Source organism: Accipiter gentilis, chromosome 33 (genome assembly GCF_929443795.1).
Source record: "Accipiter gentilis chromosome 33, bAccGen1.1, whole genome shotgun sequence".
Classification (NCBI taxonomy): Eukaryota; Metazoa; Chordata; class Aves; order Accipitriformes; family Accipitridae; genus Astur; species Astur gentilis.
In genome coordinates this window covers 16,964,012-16,984,509 of record NC_064912.1, presented here as the reverse complement: position 1 = coordinate 16,984,509, position 20,498 = coordinate 16,964,012, and the positions used below count along the sequence as shown (strand labels likewise).

At 54.2% G+C, this 20,498-nt stretch overlaps 1 protein-coding gene across 3 annotated transcripts in view; it reads left to right on the top strand.

Annotated features, from left to right (window-relative positions):
- The window catches only part of MAP2K3 (mitogen-activated protein kinase kinase 3), a 35,303-nt gene extending 20,285 nt beyond the window's left edge, over positions 1-15,018 (top strand). For all 3 annotated transcript variants that reach the window (XM_049791307.1, XM_049791309.1, XM_049791308.1), the window contains exons 2-13: positions 26-58; positions 480-549; positions 2,436-2,484; positions 5,369-5,482; positions 5,976-6,095; positions 6,551-6,667; positions 6,820-6,871; positions 7,702-7,829; positions 8,474-8,551; positions 10,693-10,832; positions 11,607-11,652; positions 12,135-15,018. In XM_049791307.1, the coding sequence (XP_049647264.1) occupies positions 26-58; positions 480-549; positions 2,436-2,484; positions 5,369-5,482; positions 5,976-6,095; positions 6,551-6,667; positions 6,820-6,871; positions 7,702-7,829; positions 8,474-8,551; positions 10,693-10,832; positions 11,607-11,652; positions 12,135-12,218 (1,031 nt within the window). In that variant the 3' untranslated portion in view covers positions 12,219-15,018. The remainder of the gene's footprint in view (positions 1-25; positions 59-479; positions 550-2,435; positions 2,485-5,368; positions 5,483-5,975; positions 6,096-6,550; positions 6,668-6,819; positions 6,872-7,701; positions 7,830-8,473; positions 8,552-10,692; positions 10,833-11,606; positions 11,653-12,134) is intronic.
- Positions 15,019-20,498: the final 5,480 nt, after the last annotated feature.

The following is a 20,498-nucleotide window of genomic DNA, read 5'->3' as shown; positions in this document are numbered from 1 at the left end:
CTGGTGTCTCCCTTCTCTCTTTCAGATTCCAAAGGATCCTTGGAGCCGCACAAACCAGGTGAGCGCCCAGCAGAAATCGCGGCTTTAAGCCGTCTCCTGAATATCAACAATTAAAATCTCCAAAGAGAGGGGACTGTTAATGGCCATGACGGGTAAAGAGCACTTTTGGGGTGTCTGAGGAGCACTGCAAGGCAGCGCTTGGCTGCAAGACTTGGAAAATACTCTCTGTCAGTGCAATCCTGGGTATTTCTGCAGGCAAGTGCTCAACAGGGACATCGAGACCCACTTGTGCTTCTGGCTATTGCCTGAAATTTTGGGCAAATGGTCATGAGCTCTGTGACCTTCTTGTCGTCTTGCTGTAGCTGCAGTGTTAGGGGACCCAGGCCCTGCCTCCCCTACCTGGTTGCTGCAGGCAAGAAGATGCTTGAAGGAAGAAAAGTAAAAATGCCAGTTGCTCATGTATGCATCTTCTCTTCCAGCGAAAAGCAAGAAGAAACGGGAACTGAGGATAACATGTGTCCCCATCAAACAGCCCGTTGCCAACACAACGTAAGTATCTCTGTTGCTTAAAGTCAGCCAGTGATTCTCTGGAGCTGGATTCAACGCCGTGTCAAGGGGAATGGCCCATGTAGACTTTACAGAATCAGGATAGTTATTTTTTTCTCTTAAGCTCTGGCTTCTGGGTGATGAGAAGGAATTACACACGTATGCACATGTGCATGCAAACACATACACAGCGTGTGTCTCTCTGGGAGGTGCCTGTTTGACTTGAAATGACTGAAAGGCAAAGGCTAGCAGACTGCTGGGAGACTTCAGTCTTCCTGCCATGGCTGTGCCAGTGCCAAAGGGCAAAGGTGTGGTGGAGAGAGCAAATCTGCCCGAGGGAAGAAGAGGGAAGGATTTTGAATGCAGGGGAAGAGAAGGGCTGGTGGCAGCTGGACCATGGCAGGAGCAGGGGGATGAGGGTTGGGGGATGTCCTGCCACGCAGAGCATCTTCCCCCTGACCTGTGCCTCGGGGCTAGTTTGAGTTGTTCGCAGCTCCCCGCCTCGGTGCGAGGAGGACGTGGATGTCTTGCGTTGCTGTGCCGCGCACCGCTCGGTGCCGGGGGCTGGTGCCCAGCTATATCTCAGGGCACCGGAATTTCTCTCTGCCCCATTTGTTTTTGTGCAGCTGATGCTTGTTATGCTGTGGAGGAGAGCCCAGGGTAGTGGCACTTGGTTTGACAAAGAGCAGACGGCTTAAATTCCTCTTCCACGGCGCTCTTCCAAAACACCTCGGGCTGCTGCATCTCCACCACTGAGCCTTGTTTGCTCCAGAAACCCTTTCTAAAGACCCTCCCAGCTCCAGGAAAGCAGTGAAATCCCCGAAGAAGAAATAACACTACCAAAACCCCAGGTAGATAGGGCAGATCTGCTGGAGGGGGAGCCAGGGGAACTCCCCCGTTAATGCTGTGCAGCCTAGCATGCACACACCGAGCCCTGCACGCAACAGCCACCTCCTTCCCCCATGGGCGCATCTGTCTCTGCTCCTATCGGTGTTTGAATTTCCCCTCAAGAAGGCATCGTGCCGGAGTTTGTGGGGCGCTTGCATGCCCAGAGGCTGGTGCAAGCTATCCACAGCTCCTTTTCAAGCTGCAGCGCAAATATTTGCGCAGTGCAAGGCTTTTGCTGTGAGCTTCAAGTACTTCCTTGAAGCCAGAGGTTGCCTTATTGCTCTGACGGGAATTGAGAGGCTAAACCAGTTGGGCAATCTCCACTCTTAGAAGGTTCCAGGGGCTGGGGATAGTAGAGAAGCAAAGCACGAGGGACAAAAAGCTCATGTCGGCTCTAAAAGTACCATGCTGCCCATAATGGGAAGTGGGCAGCGATGAGGAAAAAAGCCATAAAGAAAGACTTTCGCCTGCATGGTGTTGTGCAAAGCGTGACACTGAAGTGCTGCCTGCTCTGCCTGCCACGCTGCCTGAAACAGGCCCGCGAGTGTACACAAATGACTCACGGGTGAGGAATTACCTGTTGTTCCCTCGGCGTGCGTTTCGGGCTACGTGGCTGTCCTGTTACAACACCTGCCTGTCAAAACATGACAGCTGAGCTGCTCTGCCACAGAAACGTCTCATCCCGTCGGTCTCGGTTCCTCGGGCTCATCTCCTGAGCAGGGATGGTTTCGTAGCCTGTTGGTTTGATGCACGTCTCGCCTAGCTGACTCTCTGGGGTTCTCGCTGCCTGCGTGCAGTGAGTGCCTCGTGGGTGTGGGTTGAGGTGTTACTGGCATGATTAAAGCATTTGTGAGTGTTTGGAGGGGGCTGGTTTGAACCCACGACAACAAGGCACGGTGGAGAGCAGCGGCTGAAAGTGCTCGAAGGAACGTGAAACCTGGCTCTGGCCAAGAGGGTTCATGAAGCTGGGCTTTCTCACGATATACTCTCTTTTCTTGCAGGCCCCCGAGGAACTTGGACTCCAGAGCGTTCATTACCATCGGAGATAAAGTACGTGACAATGTGATTTCTTTTTTGCTTGCTTCCAATTTTGTTTGCCCCATGCACGTAGAGTTTCATGGATCGTGCCTGACAACCTGTGAGATCACATCTTGAGATTTCACAGCACCCCGTGAGAAGGATGGTGCCCTCCTGGTGCACCCTCGTGGGATGCATCTTTGCAGGGATGAGACATCCCACAGCAGGACCTTTCCCCTGTGGAGCAATGGGGCATCTGTGTGTATTTAGAGCAGTGACTGTTGGGGAGCTGAACATGTTGAGACGCCTCGTCTCTGAGCCTGAGCACTCGCTGGCTGGTCTCTCCTCCCTGCGGGCAGTCCCTGCAAGGCAGATGGGTGGCATCGAAGGCCAGCTGTGCAGTTTTGTCCGTAGTGGGAGATCACAGCAGTCCCTTGATAGCCCCACCAGCCACCTGGGTCTGAATGGATGGACCCAGCCCACCTGCCCTAAATCAGCGTGGTCTCGCCGCGCTCTCCGGCTGCCCCAAACAAAGTCCCTTTTGTCCTGCGTACCCGCAGGGCTGTGTTTCTGCCCGTGGCCCAGGAAGAGCTGGGCGCAAAGCTTCTCTCCGGCTCTCCAAAGACTTTCCTAGTGACCTGATGAAAAACACTGCTAGAAATAGCCACTGTCTCTCTTTTATTTCATTCTCTTGTTACGGGCTCTCTTGGGGCTGCAGAAGGCTGTTTGCAAGCGAGCTAAAAATACCATGCATTGGATCAGCCCTATATCTAGCTACTTACCTTCCAGGCTGGGAGGTGGCTTGGCTGATGGGATCTGGGTCCCTCAGCCTCAGGGCAAGGTTTTAGGGTTAGGGGAGAGGAGGGGAAGCTTTGGCCGGGTCCAGGGAACAATCCTGCTGCCTGTGCCATTTTCTGGCTGTTGTGTCGTGTGTATTAATAGCTCGGGGAGAGATGCTCTCAGTAGCAGCCTGGGCATGGTGTGTGCAAGGGGAGAGTGCTGTAGCTTGGGGAAAGCTCTCTAGATTTGCTTCCTTCCCTGCTCTGCCTCCTCCGGTGCTTACAGGAGGGGACTGGTCCAGGTGTTTTGGAGTGACATAGTGGAGGAAGAGGGCTTGGGCAGATGGGCAGAAGGCCAGCTTTAGGCTTTGGGGCTGGATGACGACCTCGGATCCGTTGGATCTGTGCAGGCGATGCCGTGTGTCCCATTACCAGGGGAGGGGAGCACCAGCTCCGTCGGTGCATCGCCTCTTGCTGGGCAGGGCGATGCTGGTTCCTGGAGTGTGCTGGGAACCGCCAGCTTCTGGGGAAGCCTTAGGGTAAATGCCAGGAAAAAAAACCCAAAACAATAACCTGGAACAACTGCAAAACACGTGTCCTGAAAAGCACCACCAGATCCTTCCTGGAGGCCCCTGCAGGAGCTGCGAGCCTGCACTGCTGCTCTGCCAGCTTCCCGGGGCGGTGGGGTGGGGGGGGGGTTCGACATGTCCCCCTTAGCCCTGCTCTCCTCATTTCTGCATCCACTGTCCTGCCCAGGAAAGGGCCGGCACCTTCCTGTGCTGGGCAGCACATAGCTCAGCGCTGAGCTCAAGCACAGACCTCCCTTGCTCCCTGGCCTCGGCCGTCTGCCAGGCACATCTGGCTCGAATAAATGGAGCCGGGGCTGGCAGGAAGGTCCGGCAGAGCTGGTCGCTGCTGGCCGTGCCGTGGCCAGTGCCGAGGGGAGTTTGCTGGCCAGGAGCCCGGCAGCCACATCTCCCAGTTTGGCTCCTTAATGCCAAAAGCTGTTTCCTCTCCGCTCTGGGCGTAGCTCGCAGGCACGGTATCCGGCGCTGTGCCGTGCCTGTTTCCCACCCTCGCTGCCTTTGTGGCTACTGGGGCAATTTGGCATCCTGGTATTATTTTTGTTCCCTGAGACCGGAGGAAAACTGGAGGCTGGATAAAGCCTGGCTAAAAGAAGGCCTGTGACTTATTAGGAGCGATGAACGCAGCGTCCAAAAATAGCCCACGTCTCACTCAAACGGTTTGTGCCCTGCCCAGCAAAGGAGGCAATTACAGGGTAACGCGTCTTTAGGGAAATTTGTCTGTGGGTTGCGCAGGAGCTCGCTGGCTGCCTGCTGCGTGGGGCACTCGCTTGTCTGAGCGCTGGCGATGGTGTTTTTTTTTTTTCCAGGTTGAAGCAAGACTTATGTAGTTGCACTTGCCTGAGTTCCTTTGCTGGTGCTAACTCATATTTTACCTTGCTGGCTGCTTTCTGATGGTGGGAGAAAGTATCAAAAGCGGGTAAAACCCATTCGAACTTCCCAATAATTAGGAATTGAGTTGCTGGGTTGCTGTGTGCACTATCCCATCTAAGAGTGGCTTTGCACGGGTGAAGGTGTTATTAGACACGGAGGTGTGTTTGTCACCAAAGATCTCTTGGGATGCGGGGCGAGGTGGGGGATCCCCGGCTGTGTACAGGGATTTGGAGCGGTGGCAGAGGCTCCTGACCGCTGCCCGTGTTGGCACGGGAGCTGTTAACATCCTGCAAATAGTTCAGCGACCGCAGAAATACCCTTGTGTGGGTAATCCCGAGCAGGCAGAGAGGCACCAACCTTTGGTGCCCTTTCCAGTGGCAGCGTGCCCTGGCTTAAAGGATGAAAGTCCTGCTCTCAAGCTGCAGAGGGGGAATTAAATGAGCCCTGATGAGTACGGGGTGAGAGGGTTTGGGCTCTGGTTCAACAGAGCAAAAAATATACCCATCTTCTCTAAGCATGGTGCCCCTGGTACGTATAGGAGCTGGTGGAGTCCTGTAGGTACCATCAAAATGCTCTTCATGAGTGAGCTGCAAATGTTGGGCCTCTGCTGACGCCCTTGTTGATAAGCATGCTTGTATCTGATTTTATTTTTTTTTTTTTTTTGTCTGTCTCTCCCCAAAGAACTTCGAGGTGGAAGCTGATGACCTGGTGGCAATTTCAGAGCTGGGCCGTGGGGCCTACGGCGTGGTGGAGAAAGTCCGGCACGCGCAGAGCGGCACCATCATGGCCGTGAAGGTGAGGATGGCTGCTTGCTGAGGGGGTTGGAGATCAAGATGTGCAGCTCCAAGAGAGCGAAGAGACTCTGCTGAGCTCCACCAGTCACGGCAAAATGGGGACAGGCTCGGTTTGGCAGTCTCTGGTATTCCTGGTGTGGTTTGGCTGTTGAAGGGTCTGCGCTGATACCAGCTGGGCACCGTGGGGGTGGTCAGCAGGCTTTGAAATCCAGGCTTGGTGCCTGCAGTTAGATACAGTGCGAGGTTTGGATGTCAGAGTGCTTGTCCAGGCTGCTGGCCTGATCCTGCATGCACTGCAGAGCTTGCCAAGGTTTATCATTCATTAAGGTGCTGTCTGGAAAAGGGAATCTGGGCATCTCCTGGGTGCTGCTGGCTGCAAAATAAGCATAAAACGCTTGCCCTGGCCTCAGAACCACAGGTCGTCCGAGTCAGATTGAGGGATAATGGTGTTATCCCACCTATGTCAAACCCCTCTTCTTTCATTTTTGCCTCAGAGGATTCGAGCGACTGTGAACACTCAGGAGCAGAAGAGGTTATTGATGGACTTGGACATCTCCATGAGGACAGTTGATTGCTTCTACACTGTCACCTTCTACGGAGCCCTCTTCCGTGAGGTACTGAGCTGGTGGATGGCGGGTGGGCTCTGCAGCACCTGGGGCCTGTGCGATTGCGCTGAAGGCACTACGCTGTCCCAAACCAAAGTTTGAGATGCTGCCGTGACTTAAAGTCAAAGGCTTGCCTCCTTCAGGCAGCGTTGACCGGGTCCTATTCCGCACTCCCACGGCAGATGCTCGAGCATGGTGTCCATGGCCCAGACTGATTTTGGGTAGACCCTCAAAGGGAGACCATCGCAGGTAGCTTTGCTGGTACCTGGACATCTGTGCCCATCGCTGTCTAGTGAGGAGCCTCTGGGCTGGTGGCCGTGGCCAACAGCGGCTGTGTGGCAGGGACCTTTGCTTGCCCTGTGTGGAAGGGACGGTGTCCAGTTGTCCGTCCATCCTCACCGCTCCCTTCAGCTCCCCGGGATTTCCAGGGAATTCCCTCTCAACTACTTTCTCTCTGTCTGCAGGGCGACGTGTGGATCTGCATGGAGCTCATGGACACCTCCCTAGATAAATTCTACAAGAAAGTACTGGAGAAGAAGAAAACCATCCCTGAAGACATTTTGGGGAAAATGGCCGTGTCTGTGAGTGCCTCTTGGGTTCTTAAGTGGTTTTGTTCATCCCCTGAGCCTGTTGGAGGTCTCTGTTGAGGCCTGCAGCATGTAGAAACAGATGCTGTGGAAGACTGGTGCTGTGTGTGACTAACGGGTACTCTTTTCGCTCTGTTTGTCCCCAGATTGTACGAGCTCTGGAGCATCTGCACAGTAAACTGTCCGTAATCCATAGAGGTAGGTGCTGGATGGGGTTAGTGTGATGTTGCTGGAGATGTAGCCTTGAAATAAATTACGCGAGGACTCCCTTTTCAGGAGATGCGTGGTGTGTTCCTCTGGGATGCCTACAGTGGGGTCTAATGGTACTTAGGACCGTGGTGGACAGATCTAGATGCCCAAGGCTTGTTCCTGAGATGTATCCCTCATGCGTCTGCTTGCGTGATGTTGTTCTCTTCCTCCTTTCCAGATGAAGGGTTGAATACAATAACTGAATTCCTCACTACCTGTATTTTTATGGACATCTCTGTCTATCTCTGAATACAGAGGTGCCTCAAAGGCAACTCTCGGGGACAAAATCCTCATGTCTTCCAGGCTGGGTGGTTCTAGCAAGGTGCGGGACTGAAGGAGAGCTTATAAAAATCAGAGACAGCAATCGTAACACCCAGGTCCTGCTCTTCATTCTGGTGTAGTTCCTTCTGTACTTGTGGACAGATCATGATGGGCATGAGACAAGCTGTCCTGAGAACTTGGTAGAGCTGGGCTTTTAAGGCTGTGTTGGCCACCTAAACCTCTCCTAAGGAGCTGGGCATTAACTCCTCAACATTTTATTTCAACCTTTGGACCTGCCTCATTAGAGAGGAGGCCTGTTCTGACTGGAGGGCATGGTTACAGTTTTACCTGTGACCAACTTCTATTGAAATAAAAGACTTGGTGGGGTTTTGTCTCCGTTCCCTTGTGTTAGGGCCTGCCTGGTCCCCTCCCAGGTCAGCAGGGAGTTGTCCATCTTGTCTCAGGCTCTGCAGTACCTCTGCAAAGGCCGATCTGCCCTCTTGTGTTCTCTCTCTTAGACGTGAAACCTTCAAACGTGCTGATCAACAAGGAGGGACATGTGAAAATGTGCGACTTTGGGATCAGCGGCTACTTGGTGGACTCGGTTGCAAAAACCATGGATGCTGGCTGCAAACCGTACATGGCTGTAAGTGTGCTCATGTGGCACTGGAGCCGGCAGCCTTCAGCCTTGACTCGAAGAGGCTGCCGCTTAGAAATCAATCTTGGTTCACCTCTGTCCTGAGACAGAAACCACTTCAGAGTGCTCTGGGCTTCCTGACTCAGCAGAGTCCTCCAAGGATGGGATTACCCTCCCTGTAAGCCCTGCTCTGTGTGTTAATACCGTAGCAGGCTCTTCCTCTGCCACCTTCCATTTGCAGAAGGGTAAAAGACCGGCTGGTGCTGGCTGTGGTGGTTGGAAGGGCTGCTCCTTGTTGGCTAGAAAATGCTGAGGCTTTTCTTGGCGGGATCATTTCATTTCATCCTCGAGTCAGTATGAATTTCCCTTTGCCATTTGTGGCATCTGTGTAGGTAGCCCATGCTCCCGGGACAGGGATTATGCCGCAGGGATAGTACAAGTCTCCCTCAGGAGCTGGAGGGGAGAGTTTGTGAGTTGTGTGGAGCAAGATCTGGCTTTCATCAGTGCTAGATTTAACCTCAGACCCTGCCTCCATGGGGACATGAGCCAGGGGAATCCACCCAACCTGGGTTTTGGAGCCAGAGATTTGCTCAGTGGGGTTTGCCCTGGGAAAATGAGATAGAGTTGTAATATCTTCCATTTTGCTGTTACAGCCAGAAAGAATAAACCCTGAGCTGAACCAGAAGGGCTACAACGTGAAGTCGGATGTCTGGAGTCTGGGGATCACAATGGTAATGCCAAGGGCTGGGACTGGCACCCTGCAGCCCAGGGGTTGGGTTGGGATGGGGTCTGCTCTGGCTGGGCTCTACCCCTGCCGTCAGCAACTAAATTCTGAGCGTGATAGCTTAAGGCATGAGATTACATGCCCTGGGCACAGGGTGGAGGTGCTGCCCAGTGCACACAGGGGTACCTCACCCAGGGCAGGTAGCTGTGAGCCGGTGTGTGCTCACCACTGCTGCGGCTCTTGCCAAGTCGGCTGGCAAGCTTGCCAGGAGATAATCCATTTTCTGCCCTTTCTCTTTCCTCCTCTCCCTTCTTGCCGGATCCTGGGGGATACAAAAAGGCCTGTTATTCCCACGTGGTTCCCTTGTACCTTTCCATTTGGTTTCACAGAGCTAGTTGTGTACAATGCCAACTCCAAATAGCTCCACTTAGCTCTGAACTATGTTGATGTGGATGGCAGGCTCCCAGCGGGCACTATCTGGATGACAATGGGCTTAGTTGGGCATTCAGGAGTCTGACTTCTAATTGCTCTGCGGTTCCCCGTGCGCTGGCTGGAGAGGTAGTTAGCGGAGCAGGGTTTGCTGCGGCGGGGTCTCAGCTTTCCTGCGTGCAGCCCCCTCCCGGGTTAGCAAAGCCTTGCAGGAGTATCGGGGTGAGTTAGCCTGCCCTGCTGCAGCCAGGGGTGCTGTGCATGATTTGCAGGACTTGCTGCAATCAGAGCAGCCAACAGGAAGGGGAAATACTTTCAGTTCCAAAATCGCAGCTGCTCAGGATGGTTTATCTACCTCCTGCAAGAAACGGATCTTGCAGAAAGCAGCTGAAATCTTCTGGCGCCAGAGGACAAAGGAAATCCCAGCTGTTGGCTCGAAGGGGATGCCGCCTGGGAACGTCTCTCGCTTTGCAGGAGACTGCCTCTCTGTGGGTAGATTATTTTCAGGAATTTTTCCTGCACCCTGTTAGCCGTGACCTTTGAGTGCTGCATCTCTGCATTTGTGTGTGCTGTGCAGATCTCTTGGGAAATATTCCCTCTTCCCCAGCTAGTTTTGTCTGCAGCACCAAACGCAAGCCCCTCTCCTTTGTGTCCCCATGCCAGTGCAGAGCAAAGCTGGGCTGGCTGGCTGGAAATGTAATCAGCTCCAGCTTTCCTCCCGAGATGCAGGAAGCTGTGGGATGGGAGATTGCATGAATGACGAAATCTCTCAACCTTTCCAAAGCTGGATGGGAGAGGGGACCTTGCTGAAAGCCTGCCAGCCTGCAGCTGAACGGAGCCCCGACCTGTCTGATTCCCTCTAATGTCTTCCTCCTGGGCTGGCTTCCTGTTTTGTTTTGTTTTTTTTTATGATTTCTGAAGAGGATTGATTGATTTCAGACCGGCTGGTTTTAGGGCCATTGAGTCGCAGGGCTAATCCAGGCCTTTCTGGGCTGGTGGCTTCATTCAGTTTTCCAGCAGCAGGAGCTGAGCTTCCCTGACCCAAACCAGAGGTGCGTAGGGGCATCTGGCTCTGCCCCATGTCCTTTCAGGTTTCTTATTCCTCCCATCCTGTCCCACCCTGCCAGGCAGGTCTGGAGGTTCTGTTGCCTGTTTTGAGACAGGAGCCGACCCTTGGCATGAGGAGACTGCCCAAGAGCTGTGATGGGCTTTTTCCTGCTTGAATGGGTGATGGAGCAGAGGTGACGTGTAGGAAGGACCCAGTAATTGAGGTGGTTTTGGCAAAGATCTTCATAAGTGATGTTCTAGCGCTTGGTTTTTCTTGGGTTTGTGGAATTTTTTTTTTGTGTCTGGCTCATATAGTACTAGCCTGAAGCCCAGAGGCTGCCTTATGGCGAGCAAAGCACTTTAGAAGCCAGTGCAGAAACGGTGTGCTGTTATTATATTATTATCTTTTTAAATAATCCCATTTTACATACCTTTGGCGGCTTCCTGTAAATGCATTAATATGCTGAGCCAGCCTCAAAAGGAAGTATTTTTGGCCTCTGGGTCTTTGTATTTTAAAAAAAAAAAAAGAAAAAAAAAAGTGGTATGACCCAAATTGAAAATAGTTTGTAAAGAAAGAGGTTTTTCATTTTGAATCTGAGCTGGCTGAGGTAGGCAGGCTTTGTGGAGTCATGCTCGTCCCAGTGTCTCACGTCAGCCTATCTCCATCCTCAGATCGAACTGGCCATTCTTCGCTTCCCGTACGAGTCCTGGGGGACCCCGTTCCAACAGCTCAAGCAAGTGGTGGAGGAGCCCTCGCCCCAGCTGCCCGCTGATCGCTTCTCCAAGGAGTTTGTGGACTTCACGGCACAGTGGTGAGTCTCTGGCACGGACTGGTGGCTTCTCCCAGCCCGGCTGAAGAGGAGCCCTGATCTGCGGGTGTTGGAGCAAAGCGTCGGGCTGGCTTTGTCATCATTTCGGAGCCCATTCCTCCCCATCTTGCCGTACCGAGGCTGGTGCCTGGCCATGGCAGGAAGCGCTGCCTAAACTGGTTTTGCTCTCGGCTTGACTCACCCAGGCTGGTTGGAAGGCACAGAGGTTTCTCTTCCCCTTCTGCTGTCGCTGCTGCTGAAATTTTGGTGGTTTCTGGCAAAGAGGCAATGAAACGAGAACGAACCCCTGGCAGCGTCTGGGTACCGCTGGGTGAAAGCCGATTTGTGGTTTTGTGGGTAGCTGCTCCCCTCGGGGTGTTCCTCTGCTCCCTGGGTGCTGCTTGGAGTTGCCAGGCAGAAGTGAGCCCACCAAGGCAAGGCTCGCCCCACGGGTGGTGGGAAACCATTTGTTCTCCCCCCCCCATTTGTTCTGGTCTGTGCAGACAAGCAAGGTTGTATGGGGCAGACAGCAGCGAGCTGCCTGGCTTGTGCTTTTTGTGGCAAAACGCTACAAGTTGTGCTTTCCCAGTTACCTGCCTGGCTGCTTTGCTGGTGGTTCAAACCTGCTCAGCTGAGGAGGGAGAGGAATGGGTGCTGCCCACGAGAACGATGTCATGTTGGCTGGGAAGGGGAGGGGATCCTTTGTGTCAGACCACATATAGGGGGAAAAAAAAAATAAATCCTACAGCCTTTGTCTCCCATTTTTTTGTCTTCCAGCTTAAGGAAGAACCCCGCTGAGCGAATGAACTATTTAGAACTTATGGTAAGCGTGAAGCCATTTCTGCTGGTCTTTATCACCATGTGTTTCCAAAAGTCAAACAAATGGTCCATTTCCCTAGGAAAATGGGACAACAGGATGTGTGGGTGATTTTTTTTCAGGCATGGAGCGGGAAGGGTGTAGTGTGTCTAAGGTGGAAGGGTGTGTTGGTTTCATGGGTGTTAAAGTCAGGGTTTCTAGGTGTTTTCTCCCTCTGCGCTACCTGCTTTTAGTGAGTTTAGACCTCAAATGATGGTAGTACAGCTGCCAAGGTGGGCTGTCCTGCTGGGGTTGAACCTAGAAATGCCAAACCTGAAACTGTTGGTTAATATTTAAGCTAAGGGATGGCATCTGTGGGAGCCTGGGGAGGAGGTTGGTGTCCACCTCTCTTCCAGCACCTCGCCAGCTGCGCGACATCCCCCAGGGACTGCTCTTGGGCTTGTCTGTCCTTGGGTGTCAGCTGATGTCGTCTTTGGTCTCCTTGGCAGGAACACCCTTTCTTTACCTTGCACGACACCAAAGAGACTGACATGGCCTCCTTCGTGACAGAGATCCTCGGGGAAGATTCCTAACTTAAACCTCACGGCTTCGTGCAGTCCCCTCCATCCTGGCTTCCCTGCAGAAGAGCAAATGAGGACTCGAGTTAATGGTGGTTTGCACAAATCGCACTTCCCCCAACCCGTGGGCATCTCTGGCCCCATCTGGCCTCGCGATCTCTTTTTCTCTTTGCCCTCTAAACGAAATCCCCCCAGGATGAGCCTTCTGAAGCCGACACCTTTCCAACTAAGCCACGGAGACCGAAGGCTCGGGAGTTCCCTGCTGATGCCAGCGTATCCCTCCCGGGGAGAGGACCGTGCCTGCGGCACCTGAGCGGGGCCAGGACAGAGGGTGCCGGCGGGCATCTCCCCTCCCCGGCAGCCTGGTGCACAGCGCAGGGGATTTGTGTTTCTCTGATGCCTGGGGAAGGCAGAGAGGAAAAAATGCTGCTGCGTTTGCCCTACTCTTCTCCCCTGCCTGCCCAAAGCCCCTTCCCCAGAGTCTGGTCTTGCTCGCCTTCCCTTTGTGCCTGGCTCTATGCCCCCAGGAGCCCATGCGGCTTTTTAGGGGGCTGTGGGGCTTCCTGGGCACGCCGTCGTTCACACCAGAGGCTGTTTTAACGCCTGGCTCGACATCTTAACGACCCTTCGAGGCAGCACCAGACTGGGCGACCCCCTCCCTCGATCGATACGTTGCTCCCTTGCAGGGAGGAAAAAAAAACCCAGGGGGGGCATTTTTCGATGAGCCCACCTTGACACAAGCTGCAACCCCTGCTCTCCACACAGGATTTCATCCAGCACACAGTGCTCCCTTCCCTACGTGGGCACAAGGTGATGGAGAGCGAAGCAGGTCCCTGGGCACTGCATCTCTCCCCTCCAGCCCTGGGCTGGGAGGGACGCATCCATCCTCCGGGCATCTAACACCTCTTGCAGCCCCTGCCTCCACCTTCCCTGGCTCCTGGAGAAGTCGTTGCTCCGTCTCCCTTCCAACCTGGAGCTCACGCAGGACCTCGCACTGTGACAGCCGCTCGTTTCGGAGGCCGTACTCGCATCCTTCGTGTCCCAAACAGCCTTCGAAGCCTCCAGCTGCCCGCCGAGGTGTCAGCCGAGATCGAAACCCCAGCGACTTCGCCCGGGGGCTGCCGACAGTTGTACATTTTATGTCTATATATAATGGACTTTGTAACATGTTTCCTAGTTTTAATCTAACTTGCTATAAATTAAAGCCCTTCTGCGTGGGAGGAGGGAGGAGCAGTTCCTTCTCCGCTAACAAATCCACTGTGAAAACCTGATGTGTTTCCCCACTCTCCCAGCCTGAGCACTCTGCAAGGAGCTACGGGAGCAAAAGGGGTTTCTGTCTTCTACTGTATATGATCACGGGATAAACGCACCGGCTGTGGATTTTGTTGTGTTTTTTAATAGATTGACTTTTCAGAGGGATTTTTTTTCTTTTCTAATATATATTTGTGTGTGTGTATGTGTGTGCGCAATATATATATATATTATATATTTTTAAATCAATGATGAATGTGTGAATGTCTATGTGGCCAGCAGATTTGGTGAAATGGCTAGCATTTTTCTGGCTAAATTTGGGGCGGTGGGGAAGGGGTCAGTAGAAGGCACCCTGGCTGAAGACTTTTTTTTCTTTTTTTTTTTTTTTTTTTTCTTAAAAAGAAGTGCGTCTGTTTTTTAACCGAATCTTTGAAAAAACGTTCTTCCTGAAATTCATGCCCTGGAGGTCTGGATTTCAGGGTGCATTTCCAGCGTTCAGGGTCCCCCACCCCATGAAGAATGATGTCCCCTGAAATTCATTGCTCCCCACTCCTACAGCCCGGGGTTTGAAGCGGCGCTGGGGACCCTCTGCCTGGGAAGGGAGCTGCTTGACATCATCTATTCCTGCGAGAGCTGCTCCTGGGGGAAGCTGCTTCAGGGCAAAGGGTTTTCAGTCCTTCGTGCCCCCGTCCTGGGGCATCATGCAGCAGAACTTTCCCCCTGCCCCATCACTGCCCTGATCCCCTTCCCTGAGTCACCAAACCCCGAGAGAACCAGCCCAGGCTGAGCTGGACAAACCCTGGTCAGCTTTGGTTCGACCCTGACCCCTCTCCGCACCTCTTTATGTAAAATAAGAAAGTGATTGATGTTCTCCACATCTCCCTCCTTGATCCCACTTTGCAAACCACCCGACGCTCTCTGGGAGCATCCGCACCCATACCCGCTTGGTTTGACGGCTTTGCAGCTGAGATGTGTAATTGTATTTTATTTTTTTTCCCATAGTTGGTTACTTCGGATTGGTTTTTTGTTTTTATGTTGAGCTTTTGGTTTTTCCCTTCTCTCCTTGTTTCAACTCCTTTCCCCTTCCTTTATCTCACCCGTTTTTGGTGCTTTGGGGAATGGTGATTTTTTTTTTTTTAATTTTTTTTTTTGCATGTGTTTGTTTTGTTTTTTGCTGCATTTCTTCTGCTGGAGAAAGTCCCGATTCCTGTATTTTTGGACAAAGGGAGCATCTGCCCTTCCAAACACTGGGGCGATGCCTCTGGTGGGGGAGCTTGGGACCCTGTGAATGAAGCAAGGCTTTGCTGAAGAGGCAAACCCAACGCTCCGCTTCATTCCACGCGGGTCTTACCCGTTCCCCCTTTTCCCATCCCATGCTTTCCCGGCCTCTCCTGCTGCGTCCCCTCTGCCATGGCGGGGGCGAACGGCAGCCCTGGGGGCAACCTGGCTTTAAGGTGGACGAGGATTTTGAAGCCCCCCCCCTCTAACCTTGTATTTTTGAGAACGGTCTGTACCCGTTAAACCCCCAGGCATTTGTTTTCAATAAAATTCACCCTCAAACCTGCTCCTTGTCCCTTCTCGTTGCTGTTGGAGTATCGGCTTTGGGCTGTTCAGGCTCCTGAGCCCACCAGGGATTTTTTTTTTGGGGGGGGGGGGGGGCAGCAGCCACTGCCACCAGCGTGCTTTTTCCTTGTACTGGGGGGTAACACTGGTCCCAATCCAGGGGAGGGAGTTTGTACCAGGCAGGACCCCAAAAGCAGCCCCCCCCCCCCCCAGGTGGGCTGCCTAGGGGCACCCATAGCTCTGCTTCACCCCCCCCCGGGCCAGGCAGGAGGGTGGGTGCTACTTGCAGGGGTGGGGGGGGGCTGCTTGGGACAGGAGAACAGTGGGGTGCCCACCCTTGGGGGGGGGGTCCCCGAGGGCGGCAGGGGCTGCCCGTGGCCGCAAGGGGGCCCCCGAGCACCCTTCAGCCCCCCCCCCCCAGCACCCTCCATCACCCCCCCAGCACCATCCAGCCTTCCTTTAGGGGTGCAGGGCTGGGGGGGGGGGGGTTGTCCCACCATCACCTGGGCATCATCCCCACAGGAGGCAAAGGTGCAGGTTTAGCGGGGGGGCTGTGGGTTATTTGACAGCCCTCCCCACGCAATAGGACAGGGAGAAGGGGGAATGGCCCCCTCCCTAAATATTTTCCCCATCAGCCCCCACCAGGCAGAATCAGGGTGGGGATATGGGTCCCTCAAGGACCGGGAACTCGGTGGGGATGCTCTGCCCGGAGATGGGACCCCAGGGGTGTCAGTGATGCTGGTGGGGGGGGAAAGCAAGGACCCCAGGAAAACCCACGGGCCCACTCGCAGGGACATCGGGAAAACCCACCGGGAAACGCGCTCGGAGGGGGCTCGACCCGCTGCGGGGCTGGGGCCGAGCTGGAGGGCTCTCTGTTTCAATTACTGGCTTAATAGCTACATCGAGACCCATTAAAAATGCATCAGTGCCTCTGAGGAAAGAACTTCAGGAGAAGCGGAAAATTCATCACTTTGAGTTCCCTTATTAGGAGAAATGGTGGTTTTTTCCCCTTATTTGTCTCAAATACGGGCAAAAAGATATTTTTTTTTTTTATTTTCTGCCCGGTGACATCCCCATGGGTCTATCACGAGGTGTAAAGAGGCAGTGCCCAAACCTGGGCGAGGAGGACGCAGCTCTGGCTGCAGAGAAGGGAAAACTCAGCGCATCCAACACAGGGAGAGGACATGGGGACCGGCAGGGCTGCGGCAGCTCAGCCCTCCTGAATTTAAGTGCCAGCAGCTTTCCCTGCCTTTTGCTGAGCAGCATGTGTTGGGAGCACGGTCTGTCTAAGAGAGCGGACCCCAAAACGCGTTCTCCCAGTACAGCGTGGGTGTTCGTACTGGTCATACTGGCCCTTTGGTGGGCTGGTGGGTCTCTCCAGGAGCTGCTGAGCTGAAGCTCGCACCGTTCCTGAAGAGCCGTTTGCGGAGGAGGGCTGGCTAATAGCATTAGCAGGGGGTGTGATGATGCAGCCAGTTTTCTGGGGCTGCGGGTTATTTATTTTGCTTAATTTTTCTTCTTTTTCTGAAGGCAGCTGAGACTGTATCTAGGGCGGGTTTTTTTTTTTTTTGGTTCAGGTGGCCTGTAGGCACCTTCTAGATCGATAGCGTAAATTAGAGAGTTCATGCAGGCCATTGGTTTGTGCGAGATGTGTTCAATCCTCCCCTAATAGCTGTCTCACCCAGAAACTTCCAACGCTCCCGCTCTTGTAGCACCTAAGTGCTAATGAGCTGAAGCTGCAGAATACCAATGAGACCTCAGGAATATGGATCAGCCTTTCCAGGCCCAGCCAAGCTGGCGAGAGGCTTTAAAATCATTTCAGCCAGCACCCGGAGGGACTGGTGCAGCCCATCGGAGAGGGAAGGGGTTAAGTGAGGTGCGCTTGGGTGGAAAACGTCTTTGCTGCCCGTGGTGAGCTGCTGTGGATGTCTCCTAGGTCTCCTCTCCAAGCAGAAGGGTAGGTAGCTTGTTTTGGGGTGAGGAGAGCTCAAGCTCTGTTTTAATCGTGAGTATCCAGGTGTTTTGGTGCCCTCCCTTTTCCCCCTGGTTATTGGGCATCCCTGGATACGAGTTTCTAAGCTTTGCTCTGTTTTCACCGCTGGTTTGGATGTAGCATCTCCAAGCCTTTTCTGTCCATCCTAGCAGCCAGGTTTGCCAATGCAGCCCCAGCGTGTGCGTATTTATGGAGCAAGCCATAGGACCGGTCCGTGCACAGCCGCTTTTGCTGCTGCGTTCCCCTGGGACTCGCACCAGGGCCAAGAACAACTCCCCATTGATGGGGTGCTGAAAAACTGGGGGGATTTTCCATTGCCTTCAAGCAGGACTCCCAAAGCAGGGGGAAATCTCCCAGCTTGCCTGGTGAATGCGGACCTCCCGGCTTCCCTCTTGGCTTGAAATTCCTGTTGATTTTTCAGAGATGGGAATGCTGGTGGGGAAACGTGGGGGTGGGAGAAGGAAGCCTTAGCAGCGCAAAGCCTGAAAATGCCGAAGCTTGAAGCAAACACTTTGCGGGGGGCCGAGGAGGTCACCTCCTGTGCAGGGAGCCCCGGTCCTCTGGCAAGTTTGCCTGGAGGCTTTCCAGCCCCTGTGAGCGGCGGCTCTGGCCCCTCACATGCTGCGTTAACCTTTCTCGAAATACCAAGCGGTGCTGGAACAGGCTGTTTATTTCCAGACACCGGGAGCGGCGGCAAGTGCTGCAGGCACGTGGGCAGAGGGCTGCGGAGAAGCCTGGCGAGCCAGGGTGGCTTTTGCACTTGATTTACATCTCGGAGCAGCTCGGAGTGGAGGAGACGGGAACCTCAACGAACTAAAGCAGTTACCTTCATATCGGCTGTGTTTTCCTCGGTGTCATTCCCCGCTCAGACCTTCTTATGTCTCTTCTAGAGTGACATGCTCTTCTCTTCTCATGGAAGCTGAGATTTCATAAAGTAAATCCAAGGTTTCAGACAAAAGCTCCAGCTTGCGTCTGAAGCCGCCCCGAATACCATGAAGCGTGCGTTGCGTGCGTGGCTTCTCTGAGCATTGCCGCTTCAGCTCAGCGAGGCAATTAATTTTTTCCTAGGTCGTCTCGACCCTCTGCAAAGGCCCTGCAGAATATCATTGTCTGCAACAGGTCCCGTTCCGTGTCGGCAACGAGAAGCTGTTGAATGAGCTTGAGGGTACCCCAGGATGTGACTGTGCAATGGAAACTCTGCCTGGTGAGCCCTTGCTGGTGGCAGCAGGCATTCAGCTTGTGTGCAGCTGCCCCCAGCCCTGGGAACAGGAGCCCCAGGGATGCTCTTTGCCTCCCCGCCTCGGAGGGCTCGTAATTGCTCTGTAAATACACAGCAGCTGCCATGCGAATCAGGCGCTGCCTCACCCGGATCGATACAGGCTGGTGCTGCACAGCTCCGGGGACAGGGTGCGACCCGGCAAAGCTGGGCTGGAGCGATGGGCGACGTTGTTGGGTGCGATTTTGGGAGCTTGGGGTAAGCCAGGAGGATGCAGCGGGGCTTCTCGTGGAGTGGTGCCTCCAGCTTGTCTTCCCACCCTGTTGATTTTTTTTTTTTAGGGCTGTTGGGCTTTTTGGGGGGGACTTACACTGTGGCTATCACATGCCAGGGTCTGTTGCTTTGCTCCACGTCTCACGTGGGGGCTCTTCTCCCTTCCAAGGGACCATTGCTGCACTTTTCTCCTCAAAACCTCGTTTCCTGGCCCCTAACGTGACGGGGGACCCACAGCCCTGGGCACAGCCACGTCTACCCCCACATCCGAGGATACGACCCTGGGTCCCGCAGCACTTCTGGGTCCCAGGACTGGGGTCCCACCCGGCTCCTGTGGCCATCACTACTAATGAAGATCATTTGGAAACATGTTTTATGGGATCTTTCCCACTATCAGAGTCTCACCACGGCTCCCCTCCTTGCTCGCTGCCTTGTGCTGAGCCCCCACCTCTGCGGGCATTCGGCGTCTGGTGCCAGAGAGATGGTTTGTGGCAAGTACCTGGCTCGCTGCTGGCCGGTCCGGCAGGTTGTCCGCATTCCTCTTCCCTTTCCCATCTATTAAAGAAGCAAAGCAGAAGCTCGGATTAAGAGGGACTAGGGGTTTTTAAAGGTACCGTGAGGAAGCAGGCATGGGGCTTGGATAGGGGCTGGTTTGCACCAAATAGCCATGCAGGGATGTGCAGCGTCAGGGCTTTTTTCCCTCTTGGGTGGCTAGGACAGACTGTCCCTGTGATGCCGTGTAGTGATGGGCGCAGGGAGACTCCTGAGCAGGTTTGGGGTTGCCTGAGCCATCTCTGAAGTCTGTCCCATGTGCAGCTCTGGGGCTCGAGACTGGTCCAAGCAGCAGATGGGGCCAGGACGGACCCTGCTGCCCTGTCCGGGACTGGCTTTGTGCCTTCTTGCTGAAGTCTGGAGGATTTTTGAGTGTTGGAGGGAGCCACGCAGCCTCTTCTTCCAGAACAAGGGGGTTTTGGGGAGCAGATGTTGCCCATGGGTTTGAGCTGCTCGTCCAGAGCTGATGAGACACGCCAAGAGCTAAGCAAAGTGCTCACCACATGTTTGGGAAAATTGCCTGTTTCCAGCACCGACTCTGAGCGGGCTGGCGGCACGGTTGTGCCTGGCTCGGCAGCTGATGGAGAGACACCGGGAATTGGCGCAGCTCTCGGACCCTCCCCGGCCAGGAACTCCCATCCCGCTGGAAATGGGGCAGGAGGTCCGGTGCCCTTGGTCATCCGTCCTGGCTGCTGATGCTGCTCTCAGCAGCATCGTATTGAAACGGTGTTTTTCCCGGAGCACCGGCGCAGACCGAATTGCAAGCCATGCTGATTTTCAGGAACATCTCCAAACAGCCCAGAACGGCTCCACGGGTCCTGGCAGCGGTGGCAGCCATCTCCCAAAAGCCACAGTGACCTCCCGGGTTCTGACTTGGCCCCTTTCGGCTCGGAGGGGGTGAACTGGGACCAGGATCGCGTGCACCATGAGGACCCTCCTGCCTCGCCACCCCGGCAAACCTTTGCTATAACTCAGAGCCAAATCGACAGGAATTTGGGTTTGATGTAGGTTGGGCTGCCTGCTTGTTCCACGTTCGTTGAATCTTGCTGGAGGTCTGGGGGACCTCAGCAAAGATTGAAAGGTTGTTTTTGTGGGTGCGGAGCACCCTCTGTGAGTTGCGTGGGGGGGGGAATATCTCCCCTTGGGAAGGGGGCTGCGCCAGCATCACGGGGCCATCGGCAGCAGGACGTGTCCTTTCTCGTCGTCCCGCCTCACCCTGAGTTTCTTTAATTACAGCTTTGGGAGGGATCTTCCCTTTTATTCCCCCAAATCTTCTCCTTAATTAAAATCCTCGATCTGGGCCAGCAGGAAGCAGCTGTTGCCTCTTTGCTGTGTGCTCAGGCGTGTTGCAAGCTGCTAACCCGATTGCTGGCCACACGGGGACAGGACTGGGGAGAGCGTGGGGATGGGAAGGGGCTCACGCAGAGGTGGGGGGCACTGGCATTGT